This window comes from Vipera berus (assembly GCF_964194415.1).
Source record: "Vipera berus genome assembly, chromosome: 8".
Lineage (NCBI taxonomy): Eukaryota > Metazoa > Chordata > Lepidosauria > Squamata > Viperidae > Vipera > Vipera berus.
In genome coordinates, this window is record NC_138211.1 from 17446990 (window position 1) to 17464150 (window position 17161).

The window sequence follows — 17161 nt, forward strand, 5'->3', positions numbered from 1 at the left end:
CCAGCGATGGGAATTGTGACTCGGCAAATTTGGAAGGCAGACAGAGGAAAGAACTACACTGTTAATGCAAGAGAGAGAGAGAGAGAAAATAATGAGAGAAGCTTCCATACCTTCTACTGGGGATGAAAACGTATGATTTATGGTAGACACGGGCACATTGGAACACTCAAAATACTCCAGGTCTTCCTCGGGCTCACCTTTTACCTCCAAATCAGTTGGCTTCTGACCGGTGGAAGCCAGTTTTTCTTCATCGGTAGCATGTCCATCCTGACTGGGAAGATCTGGGATTTTGGAAATAAGTGCTGCTTCCTCTTCACCCTGTATAAAGAAGAGGGCAGTTAAAACAGAGAACAATCAAACCTTGACTATATAAGCAGCGCAACGCAATAAGAACCTGATTACACAGACAGTCTGTATCTCAGAAGCTCAGCCATCCTCAACCCCAGCACCTTCCCTCTGTGGGACTCCCAGAATTCTCTGCAACAGCCCCACTGGCTGGAGAATTCTGTGGAGCTTAAAAGTTCACATATCTGGAGGTGTCCCTGTTGGCTGCAGCAAGGGTTGGAAGGAAGAGTTGATGTAGTTTCTACCCCACTCTTTTTCCTGCTGCAAATGGCATAATTTTGGTTTACATGATACAGGAAACCAACAAGTGTCAGGCACCAGAAATCAGAAACTGAGGCTGTTCAAATGTGTAGAAATTTAATCAACAGAATTCAAGGTGGGCTGGACTTAATCTCTTGTGGGCACGAAGGGATTTGGGGCTGATGATGTACTTGACCCCTCCCTCAGATTCAGCCTGGTCATCTCCTACAACAAGGCTGGTGAACGGGAATACACATATGCTTGGCCATCTTTTCAAGCTTGGGGTTTTGAAAATCTTTTTAAGCCAGGTTTAACTGGCTTAAATTGTTTGACCCGGTTACCCCTTTTCTTGGTCTCCAATAATGTCATTATTCCCACAAACAACAATCCAAGATTCTGTTATTTTATACAACCATCTCGGCAACAACGACCCCACATTTGATCCTCAACTCACAAATAAGAAATTACAAATTGCTCCATTACCCCCAGGATATGCCCAAGTATCTCCTTGATAATTTCTCTCAGTTTAAGAACCTCTGTTTTAATTATTTGCTCTTTCAACATTTTAGATTGTTGAGTTTTAATGCTCACTTTAATGACTCACACTGTAGGGGAAATGGGTGGAATAAAAACTGAATGAACAAATGAATGAATGAATGAATGCTGTTTGAACAATCTGCAATTTATTTTAATGGTTTTCAAACGTCTAACCCAGCAAAGACGTGTAGGTAACATTGCAACAAACAATATAATTACAGATATAGATGTAGACATATCACACAGGACTACCTACTGTCCAGATCAGTATGTTCTATCATTCAATTATACTGTTCCACAATACAGATAGACCTCATGTTATGATCATTTGTTCAGCAACAATTCAAAGTTATAATGGTGCTGAAGGAAGGGACTTATAATAACCAGACCTTGAAGTTCAACAAATCTATCCAATAAGAAGCTTCAGGTAATAAAGGAATAAGTTTTGGAAAAAATTGTTTAAGTTTTTCAACCCAGCCTCTCTAACTCATCGTACCAGCCACTGATGGATGCCCCCAATCTCGTCTTCAGGAAGATTTACGATGCCAACCTCTGAGGCCGGCAAGTTTGTTCCTGGCTGCTCCTGCACACAACTAGCCACCACAATTTGGTTCTTCACCTCCAAGACAAGTGCAGTCATGTTCTAAAGGGGAGCAACTGAACACCTTTACCTGAGAGCAAGCATCCAGGGCCAAGGGATGAGATTCATACTTTCTCACCTTGCAGCCACTCCTGTAAAAAAGAAAGCATGTATCGGTTAGGGTCAGATGTTCCGGTTTTCTCATGGAAAGAGGAGAGCAAGCAAGGGAGAAGAGACACACACACAGCCAGAGGGGGGGGGGGAACTGAAGCAAAATAAAGGGCAAATCCTGAATTTGCTGATGTTCAGCCGGGAAGGAAAGTCACTAGCCATTCCCCCCCCCCCCGTTTGCTGAATGCCCTTCTTGGTCTGAAATAACCAATACGAAAAGGCCTTTGAGCAAGTTCTACAAAGCAAATGACACACTGCCAATATAGGATATTCAGACCTGTTCACCAACAGAATACATGTGGGTGCAAATGCTGAATGCGCGTTTCTCATTTTTGAAGATAGGTTGAATGTATGTTCAGGATAAATGGGACTTGGGTGCAATGCTAAGCCAGAGTCTTCCTTCATCCCCTCTGGAAAAGAAGACCCAAAACATCTGCCTCCGGTTTCAATCTAACTACCGTCTACCTCAAAGCAAGTCAACCTGTCATGCTTTTAAAATAAGGATTTCTAAAAGAGCCATAATTGATACCAGACTTTTGTTCATAAATAGCGGCTCAAACTAAACAGACTTTCCCCAGTTTGGGACACAGCCCACCAGGGTTTAAAAGAAGAAGGGCGTTGTCCAGCCCCAATGGACAAATACATGTTTAGCCAGGAGAGGGGGGGTATTTTTGTTCCCTACACACCAGGCATGGGGAATCTTGGTTCTTTTATGACTTGTGGACTTCAACTCCCAGAATTCCTGAGCCAGCACATGTGCTGACTCAGGAATTCTGGGAGTTGAAGTCCACAAATCATAAAAGAGCCAAGATTCCCCACCCCTGCCCTACACCATATACTTTCCTAGGATCCATCATCCAGCAAGATAGGATGATGGATCCTATAGGAGAATCACCTAGAATGGGGCTGGCAGTTAGCAAACTACAGGTCGTTTTCAACTTTCAACAGTTCATTGAATGACCGTTTGAAGTTACAACGGCACTGAAAAAAGTGATTTATGGCCATTTTTCACACTTACGACCCTTGCAGCATCCCCCAGGGTCACATGATCAAAATTCAGATGCTTGGCAACTGGTTCATATTTATGACGGTCGCAGTGTCCCGGGGACATGTGATCCCCTTTTTCGACCTTCTGACAAGCAAAGTCAATGAGGCAGCAAGATTCACTTAACAACCGTGTTACTAACGTAACAACCGGAGTGGTTCGCTTAACAACTGCAGGCAAGCAAGGTTGCTAAATGGAGCAAAATTCACTTAACAAAGGTCCCGCTTAGCAATGGAAATTGTGGGCTCTATTGTGGCTGTACCTGGAGGATCACCTGTAACAAGTTGGTGCTTTGCAACTGGCGATATTCCCTAGCAGCCATTTTGAGCGTAGGCTCACATCCTCCAAATTCCGCACGTGACCCCTAGCCCCGAAGTGGCCTAGTCAAACAATTCAACCTCTTTCACCTACACAAAGAAACGTACTAAGATTTTGCAAAAATTAGCCTGCATCAAACCCTACTTCCTTCCCCCTGCTGTTGCAGATCAAAGACCAGCAAATGCTGAACAAATAGAACAAATTATTCCAGTTGCCATCCTTCATCTCCATCAAATTAATTGGAAAGGAGGAAGGTAGTTAAAAGCAAAGTCCAGCCTTCAGCTGCTCGCTAGCTTTTTTCCTGAGAGCCCTTGCTGGTTCATGTTATGGCCACCTAAGGAACACACCCTGTGCAGCCACAGAGTGCAAGCAGAATGACCTTGTAATCACAAGTCCATTTGCAAAGGGGCCCCTGAGAATTAATTGCTTGTGTGATTTCTTGCAATCCAAGCATTACAGGCAGACTAATGAAGCCATCACCCCCCCTTGAGCTGAATGGGAATTCTTTTACAAGCAAATGTGCTCAGCAGAAGCAGCCAATTAAGACAAAGGAGTGAATAAACCACCACAGCCTGATTTGAATCCTTTGGCCACACATTTCAAGGGTCTTTAAAGCGAAACAAGCAACCGGTTTCCCTGCAATAATGCCTAAGCAATAAAATGATGGTTAACTTAATTAATAAAACAGGGTGCAAAGCCGGCATGGAACTGAATTCTGCTTACACAGAAAATTCTAAATTTTAACCTGAAGAAAATAACCTGGAGTTTTGGATGATTCTACACATGCGTACATCCAAGCATACTCTTCGCCCAAAGGAAAATTAAGGCAAATGTGTTTGCTTCTATTGCCACGTTCTCAGAAAAGCTGAGACACTTATTTTAAAAAAAGAATGAGAGATGAAAGAGAGAGAGCTTTTTTCAGTTAGCAATGCCTCCCCCACAACACACACAGTTCCTGTACAAACCCACAGCATTGTTCTCATTTCAGTTGTCACAATTTGCAAAAGCTGCTTTCTCTCACCGGCCCTGTATTTTCACTTTCAAAAGCAGCAGCGGTGGCAACCCATTCTTTGCCCTGCCCTGAAGTCAGGAGATGCTATAAGCAAGATCCGGAAATGCAATTTTTGCCCCAGCTCTAAAAAAAACAACACACAACCCTATCTGCTCTCTGTTTCTCATAACACAAGTACATTAAGCCAACCAGCTTGATTGATTGATTTAAAACATTTATATAGCTGTCCATCTTTCAACCAACTCTGGGCAGCTCCCAATCAAACGGAGAACCCCACGCTGAATTTCCTCATTCTGTTGATTACCTGTCAGCTCTTAGAGATCAGGGAAGAAACAGGTAGAGCAGTGACTCTAGGAAAGCCTTTTTATTGTGGGGTAGAATAACAACATCTTGAAAGACTATCACAGTTTCTCTTCATCTTATGCCAAACAAAATCAAAGCCGGGTTAGTTTGATTTTTTTCCCCCTCTCACCCTTTCCTCTTTCCCAGGACCGAATAGAGGCAGTTTCTCAATTTATGAACATTTATTTAGCAATCATTCAAAGCTATGACACTGCTGGGGGGGGGGAAAGTGACCTACAGCTGGTCCTTCCATTTACAGCTGCTGCAGTGTCCCCAGTCATGTGATTGCAACACAGGCTCTAGAGACAAGGATGGGCTGAATCTGCCTTCTCCCAATTCCAAGAGCCCCCAATCTCCCAATCTTGTGTTGCACCTGGGAGATTATCTAGATCTTTGTTCTATTTAAAGATCTGTTGACAATCCTGCAAATTTTTGAGGGTCAGCTAAATGAGCTTCAGACCAAACCTGTGGTAGTTACCTGAACACAGTTATGCAGGGTTTTTTCAGCAGCACTACAGGAATTGCTTGTTATTGCCTTCTCTGGAACATGGGTCCTATCCTCCACTCCCAAGTTTAGAGTGTCCTATCTAATACTTTCTAGAGTGTCCTATCTAATAATAAACCAAATCTGATCCTGCTTATTTTTTGAAGACTGATCGAGATTGGTTGTTGATTATCTACAGACCCCTCACATCCCGGACATAAACTGTTTCAACTCCTCCCCTCAGGACACAGCGATAGGGCATTGCATGCCAAAACAACTAGATACAAAGACAGTTTTTTTCCCCATGCCATCACAACACTGTCTTATGCCTAAAGATATTTACCCATGTAGTAGGCTGTATAGCTATTATTCTTCTCATCTTCTCATCTTTCCTACTATCTTCTCCTATTGGTATGTTATGATTTATCACTTGTTGTTTCTATCTTATGATTAATGATTGTAACTATGATTTATGATCTATAACCTATTACTTTGTTGTTTGTATGTATACTGAGAGCTTATGCACCAGAGACAAATTCCTGGTGTGCCCACTCACACTTGGCATATAAAGAATTGTGTTTGGCCAATAAAGAATTCTATTCTATTCTATTCTATTCTATTCTATTCTATTCTATTCTATTCTATTCTATTCTATTCTATTCTATTCTATTCTATTCTATTCTATTCTATTCTATTCTATTCTATTCTGTTCTATTCTATTCTATTCTATTCTATATTCTGTTCTATTCTATTCTATATTCTGTTCTATTCTATTCTATTCTTCTGTTCTATTCTATTCTATTATAATTCTATTCTATTATAATTCTGTTCTATTCTATTCTATTCTATTCTACTCTATTCTATTTTCTATTCTATTCTATTCTATTCTATTCTATTCTATTCTATTCTATTCTATTCTATTCTATTCTATTCTATTCTATTCCATCCATTCCATATTCTATTCTATTCTATATTCTATTCTATTCTATTCTATTCTATTCTATTCTATTCTATTCTATTCTATTCTATTCTATTCTATTCTATTCTATTCTATTCTATTCTATTCCACTCCACTCCACTCCACTCCACTCTATTCCATCACGCTATTCTATTCTATTCTATTCTATTCTATTCTATTCTATTCTATTCTATTCTATTCTATTCTATTCTATTCTATTCTATTCTATTCTATTCTATTCTATTCTATTCTATTTATTCTATCCTATCCTATCCTATCCTATCCTATCCTATTCTTTTCTCTCCTCCACTCCTCTCCTCTCCTCTCCTCTTCTATTCACCACCACCCATCTTGAAAAAGCTACTGCATTTTTTTGTCAATTGAGCTTGACCTCACGGGCACATCCATATTATTTTCTTGACAGCAATCTGAAATTGGGTTGCCAGAGATGTACCCTCAGTTGGGAGACTGCAAGGGCACACTACAAGCTGGGATAATTTTGCAGGCACAAACATCCACTGCAAATAAGCATGCCATCAACAGCAGATCAAATCAGATCAAATCAAACGTTATTACTGCTATCAAAGACCGCAGTGCCATCAACAGCAAGCATAGTCATCTCTCCCTACGTGTTCCACTGGGAAGCAAAGCTGCCAGATGAAATTGTGCCTTTTAAATGGAGGCCAAGGACAACACACTCTTTTTATTTTTTTAAGCCAGGAGGCAAAAAAAAAACAACCAAAAGCAACATGCAACAGAGAAAAGGAGAGAGAGAATGAGAAAGAAAGAGAATACCAAAACCTTCCAGAAAAGGAATGAAGAAAAGAAAAGAAAGGGAGAGAAAATTACTTACAACAGAAAACAGAGAAATTTCACTTGTTCTGTAGTCCTGAGGCACCAGAAATAAACAAAGACAAGCAGAGGGAGAGAGATGAAAGGGAAGGAGAAAATATACATGAAAGATCCAGATATATACAGTATTATCCTATTGAATAAATGCTTATTGGTCCTCTGAAAATGCGCTAGGAAGAGAACGTGACATATTTAGGACTAGGAGAAGAGACCTCAAAAGAAGTGTCACAGCTTATTACAAGAGCCGTATCTAAATGTCGCAGTTCTGCATGAACATCAGATGGAATTAAAGTCTCTGAGAACCCCAGCTTTCATTGTAAATAGCACAAAGCCACTTGTTAATGGCTGTAAAACTCTTGGCTCAAAGGCCAAGGAGGTCCCAGAAAGTAGAAATGGAAATGCGGAAGATGCCAGCGGCTAAGATGACTGAAAGCTTTAGGATTCTGGTATGGTAGCTTGGCCTCAATTTTATTAGCAATCCCCAAACTGCAAGCATACAAACCTGAATGCAGTGTGCAGTGTGAATAATTTATGCAAATCTTAAAATCAGACCAGTGAACTGGGGGCATAGTTTTGATTATAGAGGCAGAAGATGAGACCAGACCTTTCCGTATAGTCTACACCAGGGGTCTTCAAACTTGAGGAATTCTGGGAGTTGAAGTCACAAGTCATAAAAGGGCCAAGTTTGAAGAGCCCTGGTCTCTACATAGAGAGGTTATTCAAGGGTAACAGGTACCCAGTTGCATCCATAAGCTCTTATCTCTGGAAAGCAACAACCCGTTTGGACCAGAAGAAAGTAAGCTGAAGCTTTCCAGATGTTTTGAACTTCAATGTCCATCAGTCCCAGCCAACATAATCAATAAGCAGAGATGTTGGGAACTGTAGTTCAGCAGTGCCTGGAACACCAGAGGATTCCTAACTCCTGATGTAGACAAGACCAAGCTAGCTGGATCAGTGATGTGACTTGTTAGACCTTCTCATGATCTTTCAGATGTTAAAGTGGTCCCATTCTTACAAATGTGACATGCCAATATCTGCCCATTTCCAAGGACCTCAAAAATGTGTCGCCGTTCCCTCACTTTTAATTTAATTTAATAATTTAATTTGTATACCGCCCTTCTCCCGAAGGACTCAGGGCGGTGAACAGGGCAATACATAATAAAAACCAGGATACAAAAATTAAAAAGTAATTAAACTACAATGCCCGTAATAAATTAATACATATTAAAAGTTAAAACCGATTATAAAACCCAACCCCATCCCGTCAGACCAGGCCAGCTTGTTCAAAAAGAAAGGTTTTGAGATCGCGCCGAAAGGAGCGAAGGTCGGGGGCCGTTCGGAGCTCAACCGGCAAGCGGTTCCAAAGGTCTGGCGCGCCCACAGAGAAGGCCCTCCCCCTGGGGGCCACCAATCGGCATTCCTTGATCGGAGGCACCCTGAGGAGTCCCTCTCTGTGGGAGCGCACTGGACGGAGGGAAGTTGACGCCGGCCTCAGGTGTTGCCGTAGGTAATCCGGACCCATGCCATGTAGGGCTTTGTAAGTCATCACTAACACCTTGAACCTCACCCGGAGAGCAACCGGCAGCCAATGCAGCTCGCGGAGCAAAGGTGTAGCATGGGAGTATCAGAAATTTAGATTCCTACACCACATTTATAAGTACATTTTAGGCTTACACTTACAACTTGCTTGACTTCCATGGTGTACCTGGCTGATTCCCTGTTCAAAAGCTTCTTAATCCCCAGAGGTTTTAATTTCAGCAAGCCAATGATGTCACATCTATCCAGCTCAATACGGAATTTGGGAACACATTGACTTTCTTAGCTAGGGTTAATAAAGTTGAGCTGCACAAATTCAGATGAATACTAATCACTTGATCTGGTGACTTTTCTCCTTAAGCCTCATGTTTTGCCCAAACCACCAATCTCAATGGAGCAGAACAGATTATTGAGGAAGGGTTAGCTGCTTCAGCAGGGGTCTCCAAACTTGGCCGCTTTAAGACTTGTGGACTTCCAACTCCCAGAATTCCTCAGCATTGCTGGCTGAGGAATTCTGGGAATTCAAGTCCACAAGTTTTAAAGCAGCCAAATTTGAAGACCCCTGTGCTTCAGTCTGTAAATTCTTTTTGAAAAGAATTTCTCCCTAATACTGTATGTCGCACGAAGCAACAGTCCTTCTCTCTTTCACACGTATTTTGCACACGCAATGAAGCTGTGGCTCATACTGCTTTCCTGCCATGCGCAAGCACAGTGCACAATTATACTAATGAGCTATTACCAAGGTGGAAAGCCTGGCACGTTGCACTTTTGCTAGGATTGAAATAGCTTTGGAGCCAGCTACAGCAATTGTCCTCCTGATGTGGCAGATCTTATGGGAGAAAATATGGCAACTGGGGGAAGTCACTGCATGACAGTAACAAGACAGCAGCATTTCTGTTGACTTTAAGATAAGACACCAGGAAAACAAGATTGGCCTGCCCCACTCATGCTGGCAGAGGGTGCAGTACTGCAAATCCCATCAGCCAAGGAATTTTGGCTGGTGGGATCCAAGAGAACATTAAATACTGGAACAGCCTTTTCTGATCTTAGGAACATCTACCCTCTTTCTTTTAGTCTTCAGGAAATTCTGAAAGCCTGGCATGGGGTCCTGAAGGAGAAGCCGTTTGTTGGCTGAAGGTGGAGAAGGCACCTCTGCCTGTCCCCTCCAAATCCTTGTTTTTGTTTGTTTTAATTTTTGCAATTTTAATCTGTTTTTATATTTAGAATCGTTGAGCGTTTGTATGTTTTATGTTGGCTCAGAGTTGTCTTGAACCAAGAACTGGGCGGCAAATAAATTTATGAAGTGTGGGTGACAAAGGTAATAAAACTCCTCAGGTTTGGGCTGCTTTCTCTCCCAGAGAGGATGGGTTTAAAAAGTCTCATCTCAAAGACAAAGGAATGATGAACCGTTTCTTTTAAAACCCGCATAGAGTTAGGTTGGGATTAGTGCAAGTTTGTATAGTGCAAAATTTGATTGAGCGTGATTTATATGCTGAGACCAAGCCATGTTCAAGGTGAGCCCAAAGTCAGTTAAGGCAAGAATAACGCCTGCTGTTTGCCATCCGGGGTTTTAGATTCTAAATCGTGTGTGCAAAATGAAGAAAAGGAAAGTTCTGTTTGGGGAAATGACAAAAAAAAAATACAGGATCATTTTGAAGAACTACATCAGAGTAAGGAAATAGCAGGTATGCCTTGTATGTCGGTCTATCTTCCTTTAGTGTTATTCCATATTTCATTATAGGTAGACCTTGACTTACAACAGGGATTGGAAAATTTGTTAAGTGGTGTGGTTATTAATGGCATCATGTGGCTGCACTCAATTTTATGACCTTTTTCCATAGTGTTTATTAAGCGAATCACTGTGGTTTTATATTGCTTTTCCTACAGGTGCTAAGGGACGCGGTGGCTCAGTGGGTTAGGACGCTGAGCTTGTCGATCAGAAGGTCGGCAGTTTGGCGGGTCGAATCCCGAGTGCTGCATAACAGAGTGAGTGCCTGTCACTCGTCCCAGCTTCTGCCAACCTAGCAGTTCGAAAGCACGTACAAATGCAAGTAGAACAATAGGGACCACTACGGTGGGAAGGTAGCTCTTCGGCTTTGAAACGGAGTTGAGCACCGGCCCCTAGAGTTGGAAACGACTAGCACGCATGTGCGGGGGAACCTTTACCTTTACTTTTTACAGGTGCTTAAGGCCTTGTATATTGCATTCCTTCTTCCAATGAATTGTGCAACAACAACAGGCAGGTTGGACTGAGAGACAATGGCTGATTTGGTTACTTACTGGACTTTTGTGGAAGAGGTTGGATTAATAATAATAATAATAATAATAATAATAATAATAATAATAATAATAATAATAATAATAATAATAAGAAGAAGAAGAAGAAGAAGAAGAAGAAGAAGAAGAAGAAGAAGAAAAAGAAAAAGAAGAAGAAGAAGAAGAAGAAGAAGAAGAAGAAGAAGAAGAAGAAGAAGAAGAAGAAGAAGAAGTAGTTGTTGTTGGAAGGGACCTTGGAGGTCATCTAGTCCAACCCCCTGCTCAGGCAGGAAACCCTATACCATTTCAGACAAATGGCTGTCCAATCTCTTCTTAAAAACCTCCAGTGTTGGAGCAACCCACAACTTCTGGAGACAAATTGTTCCACTGATTGATTGTTCTCACTGTCAGGAAGTTTCTCCTGAGTTCTAGATTGCTTCTCTCCTTGGTTAGTTTCCATCCATTGCTTCTTGTCCTGCCTTCAGGCACTTTGGAAAATAGCTTGACTCCCTCTTCTTTGGGGCAACCCCTGAGATGTTGGAACACTGCTATTATGTCACCCCTCATTCTTCTCTTCGTTAAACTACACATACCCAATTCCAGCAACCGTTCCTTATATGTTTTAGCCCACAGTCCCTTGATCATCTTTGTTGCTCTCCTCTGCACTCTTTCTAGAGTCTCAACATCTTTTTTACATCGTGGTGACAAAAACTGGATGCAGTATTTGAAACATGATCTCCCCTCAATACTGCTATATTTGATTATTAGGAGAGCTAAAATCAAAAATAACCAAGCGTTTCCTGGCAACGTTAAGTGAATGTTGTAATATTTAAAAGCTTGTCATCTTGGAGTATACCAGAATCTGCCTTCCAATAGAAGATAACATTTGCCGCTCAGGAGTGAACTGTGGAGTTCTTGGTGCCCTCTGAACTTGGCTGCTGCTAACAGATGTTTCATTAACCCAAATCATTGAAGATGTTACCTAGTTGAGTAATGAAACATTTGAAGGCAAATAACCAACCTCTGAGGACCCCCAAAATTCCACAGAATCTGCCTTTCATGGCCACATGAACTATCTCAGGATGGAGATTTCAGGGGGGAAAAGTTTTAATCTTGGATGAATTATTAGTCTATGGTTGTCATCCTTATCCAGGGTTAACTTAATCAAGGTGATTCAGTTAACCCAGATTTATATAACACTGAATCACCAAGTAACCGCACAAAGTTTGCACAAAGCACTAAGCTATTGTGTGGTTGACTAGGTGTGCCAGCATAGAAGGCATCTGCTTATATCTGCATCCTGTTTTCTGTGCCAGCACCAAATTGAGCATCCTTAAAGAGGCAGGTGTTGAATTTTGGGAGTTTAAGAGTCCAGACCTCTTAAAGTTGCTGAGGTGAAGAAATAGTGGAGTAAAAGATACCTAAGTCACAGCATTTGTGTGATGATGTCATCAGGCACACTTTGGTATTTGCCCCATTGACACGTTCAGAACCTGTGCTGAAGAGGCATATGCCTTCTCAAACCAAACTATGACTTTTTTAAAAAGCAACTCTTTTATATATATTTATATAAAAATACGTTCCCTTTAGCCGCAAGAAAAAAAAAGATGTATTTACAAACGAGTTCCTATTCTGAGTGTCCTGCTCTTTCTATCGCAAGCTGTTTCTGCCATGTTTGAGAAAAGAGTTATTTAACCTGGAAGAATTCTCATCTTTTGGCTTAGATGAGTTGGGAAAGAGATCATTGGAACAGTTAATCTGGCAAAGTCTCCACAGAGTTACAGTGTGTACAATACTTTCCCCTTCAAACGAAATCATATAATCAAATCATTTTTGGAGGGTTGGGGATGAATTGCTCCCAATGGGCAGCTGGGGGCTGTTATAGTAAGGGGTTTGGCTTCAGTGATCTTCTACACTTCCATGCTTCTCCTTACTTTGACCCCAAAATATTAAGACTGACTGCAGCATCAAACTGTCTGCAGATTTATTCAGTGGAAGTAGTCCTTGATTTACAATCATTTGTTTAGTGACCATTCAAAGGTACAACGGCCATGAAAAAAATGACTTATGACTGTTTTCCACATTCACATCCATTGAAGCATCCCCATAATCACTTGATCAAAATTTGGATGCTTGGCAACTGGCAAGTATCCCAGTGTCCCAGGATTATGAGGCCAACCTTTTGCAAGCTTCTGGCAATGGGGAAGTCAGATTCATTAGCAACTGTGTTCCTAACTTAACAGCTGCAGTGATTCACTAACTGTGGTATGATGGGGCAAAACGTACTTAATAATTGCCTTGCTTAGCCATGGAAATTGGGGATTCATTTGTGATCGCAAGTCTGCCGAAAGAGTTTTGCTTGGTGCGGAATGTCGAGAGAAGGCAACGCTTGTTGATTGGGGAATATACACATATTTGGGAGGGGACAGATCACAATGGTACAAAGTGGGCAAGGTTGTTGTCCCACATAGGACTTGGTCCATGTGCACAACAATAACCTTACGCTCCAAGCAAGCCCCATAAGTTGCAATGGTTGAGTTACTTGCAGCCTGGAGGAGATAAAATCCTACTTAGATCCTCACCAGCCTCAAGTATTCCTCTTTCCTCCCCTGCTGAGACCCCCCTATCACTCACGTTATCAGCCGTGACCTGGAGCTCTGGGGGACCAAGCTTGTCTTCAAATCATCCCCCGCAGCCTCTCGGGCTTGTGACTCCAAGATCTCATTGAGACTGTTCTCTGCGGAAGGACAAGAATCGGCTCCTACAGTGGACAAGGTCTTGCTGCTTGACTTGAAAGTATCTGCCATATCCACATGATAGGAACGTTTTGTGAGTGTGGGAGAATCCTGCAAAGAAGAACTGCCCGCAAAAGGGTTTAAGGCAGGATCAACCCACTGGCTGGTGTCCGCAGTATCCTTAGTAAGAGGTGCCACTGAAACATCAGGAACTATGGTCTTCTCTCCATCCTCAGGACCTACAACAGGCCGGGTGGTAGGTCCTCTTTGTCTCTTAGGAGACAACTTACTACTAGGCCTCTTTCCCATTTTTCTTGGTGGAAGCTTCTTGGGCTCAACGTTTTCCACTCCTTCGGCAAAATCAAACTCTAGTTTCACGGCCCGGGTCTTGCAATCTCCAGCTCCTGCTGAGCTGGGATGCTTAGGGTCACTATTTGGAAGTTCAGCACCTGGCTGAGATGCAGGGGGCGAGTTTGGACATTTGGAGCCTCCCATCGTAAATGGGTTCACGGTCTCATCGTATTCCTCTGGATCAAAGCGGTAGGTAGCTTTGGGAATAGGGGGGCTATCTGTGGTCACTTCAGTCTCGGGAGTCTCTCCCCCCATTTTCTTTTGAAGAGCAATTGGCTTTGCCCTTGGGAGCTTGCTTTTGTTATTTGCAATGTTCTCAACGCTTGACTTGACCTCTGAAGATTCCTGAACGGGAGTCTCTTGGCTTTCCTTCAAAATTTCCCTTTGCTCCTCTTGGGATAGTGTGTCTGAAGTATGGTCTGGATTGAGTCTCCCTGAACCAATATTCTCCTCCGTAGATGATGTAGCATCTAATGCAGAAGAAGACAGGGATGACGCCTGATCAATTCCAAGGTGGGCTTTTGATATAAATGGACCACTGGTTTGCACGATTGCTGAGTCAGTCTGTAATTCATCCTCTGCCAAAGCTGATGTCTCCTCCAACTCTTTGGAGACAAACTGATCTTCTAGAGATGCTGCATGGAGGAGAGAGAAACAGAGAGGTGATTAAAATATGTTTCCTATAGGGAAAAAAAACCCAGCAGATCAACAGAATTTTATTTCGCATATGGCATAAAATACAAGGATAACAGCTGTATGGAAAGAACGCATAATAATAATTCACACGCAAGATGGAGATGTGTGGTCAATTTTGTAAGGTATAAAAGATTCAAGAAGTTATACATTAAGCTACAAATTACATTTTAAAATACGTTGGTTCATATGTATAAGTGTTCTGTATATTAATATCTAGGCCCAAAGGTATTTTTTCAAAAGGCAAATGGACTTTGTTTTACCTTGAGGATGTTTCACTTCTCATCCAAGAAGCTCCTTCAAGTTCAGAACCCTTGGATGAAGTTTCTTCAAGGAAAAACAAAGAAAGTCCAGTTATCTTTTGACAACCATGACCTGGATGACTGAGAATCTCCATAGACATTTAATATCTAGGCCATTTATCTAATTAAGCACGGCATTTGTTAGTTGGAGAAAAATCTGCTTTTCCTCTTGTATAAGCTCTCAAACGACAGATAACCATTGTATGACCCAGTGTCTGGCAAGGAACACCACAGTTACATTCAGGGGAGGAAATTTTGCCCCATTTATACAGAGAGTCTTGACAGTTGCCATGTAAGGTGCCAATTTTAATCAAAGTTTTCCAACCCTAGTGGGTAACATCAAAACCCGCACATTTTTGTGTTGGGTCAGTTACGCTTTTTCTAGAGTATGGATCAATAGTTTTCAAACAAGGCATATCTTTAAACTCTGGCCTCTGACACAGAATCCTTTTTCATCCAACACTGTACTGGAGCTGCAGCAATCTGTATTTTGTGTTGTCACACTTTAAGCTACAGACAAAATTCATGTATAAAAAGATTATAAAAATCTATCTACTAAAAAAAATATTACCAAGCCAGAGAAATAGACTCCAGCCTAGCCTGCTTCTTGATTCTGCAGATTTGCAGAGATGATGATGATTATAATTATGAAGAATTATTAGTCTTTTATAAGAGGAATATTAAATGTGGGAGCCATAATAGTACAGTTCAGATAGAAATGTGCCATCTCAGAGTGTGTTTTTCTAACCTACTGTAACTATAATCTTCTTATACCCACACCTTTCTATACTCTTTTATCTCATCCCGAAGATCGGGCTTGGCTCCCGAATGGCAAGCTAAGAACGTATTTCTTCCTCTTCTTGGAAATTGTTGGCTGAGATCTTACAGATGTGGAAAAATAAAGGCACCCTTCCCTACAATTCTCAGACACGATGGAAACAGAATTCAGAGCAAAATCTAGAATGATCTGTGAGATAGAACAATAGTCTAGTAACCAACTGCCAAGCTCTTGCAGTGACTGACGGCCAAGTTAGTGACATTCCCAAAGATTCAGAGTAAGAAAGGTTACTGCAACGACAAAAAGTTATAGAAATAAGCATACCATATGAATACAGGTATTCTCTTGATTTATGACTCACAACCGGGATCAGAATTTCCATTGCTAAGCAAGGTAATTGTTAAGTGAGTTGCATATGATTTTAGGACCCTTTTGGCCGTAGTTATTAAGTGAATCGTTGCAGTTATTAAATAATCATTTGGTCATTAAGCAAATCCAGCTTCCCCCATTAATGTTGCTTGTCGGAAGCCAGCTAGGAAGGTTGCAAACGGTGATCACATGACCTTGGCATGCTGAAACAGTCCTAAATACTTGGTGGTTTCCAACTGCCCAAATTTTAATCCTGTGACTGGGGAGGCTGCAAAGGTCGTAAGTTCAAGGACCAGTCATAAGTCACTTTTTCCCAGTGCCACTGTAACCTCCAACAGTCAGCTAAACAAATGGTTATAAGTCAAGGATCATCTGTACTTTAGCCCTCATTTATCAACGTGCAAGCTGGGGTTTCCCTACTGACACTCATTTTTCCAATTGACCCTTAGTTTATTGGGAAAGATGCAAATCACTTATTTGTTACCACAAAAATCTCTCTGCTCTTGTTCTGCAATATTTTAGAAACAGCTATCTTCAATACCCAGAAAATTCCACACACTAAATCTCAGGGCTGACACATGCTTCAGATTTAAAGGGGAAAATGTGGTTGTAGACGAGTGGAAAATTCACATAGCTCCTCTCGACAGCTCTTTAAACCAAGCCAATTTTCCTGGATTTGGGGGCTGGAGGCTAAAACATACGAAGAACGGTGACAAGTATGTCTAGTCTAATGAAAAGAAACACTCAGGGAGACATGATAGCAGTGTTCAAATATTTGAGGAGCTGCCACAAAGAAGAGGGGGGGAGAGGTGTCAACCTATTTTCCAAAGCACCAAAAGACGAGAAACTATGGATGGAAACTAACCATGGAGAGAAGCAACATACAACTAAGAAAAATTTCCTAACAGAAAAAAAAAATCACCAGTGGAACGGCTTGCCTTTCTGTTGTGGATGCTCCATGACAAACATTTGTCTGAAATGGTATAGGTACTACTTCTTGAGCAGGGGGTTAGACTAGAAGACCTCTGAGGTCCCTTCCAATTCTTATCATTCTATGTTTCTATGGATTCTTTGCTGCCCTTTGTAGCTACAGAGCAATCTCTGGAAAGGTTTTCTAGATTTTAAAGGCATTTTCCACACCTTTTTCCATCTGAATCCAAAAATGCTACATAGTCCCATCCTAATCCACATTCAATCAAAATGTCATAAATATTTTACATCTTCCCTTTATTGACTCTATGTTTCCCCCTCTTGTGT

At 41.5% G+C, this 17161-nt stretch overlaps 1 protein-coding gene across 1 annotated transcript in view; it reads right to left on the bottom strand.

The window, feature by feature from the left end:
* Positions 1-17161, bottom strand: part of TACC1 (transforming acidic coiled-coil containing protein 1) — a 68102-nt gene that overhangs the window by 25955 nt on the left and 24986 nt on the right. Inside the window, exons 3-5 of the mRNA XM_081333760.1 lie at positions 13311-14397; positions 1794-1854; positions 111-318 (exon numbers count right to left, since the gene is read on the bottom strand). Coding sequence (XP_081189886.1) covers positions 111-318; positions 1794-1854; positions 13311-14397 — 1356 coding nt within the window. The remainder of the gene's footprint in view (positions 1-110; positions 319-1793; positions 1855-13310; positions 14398-17161) is intronic.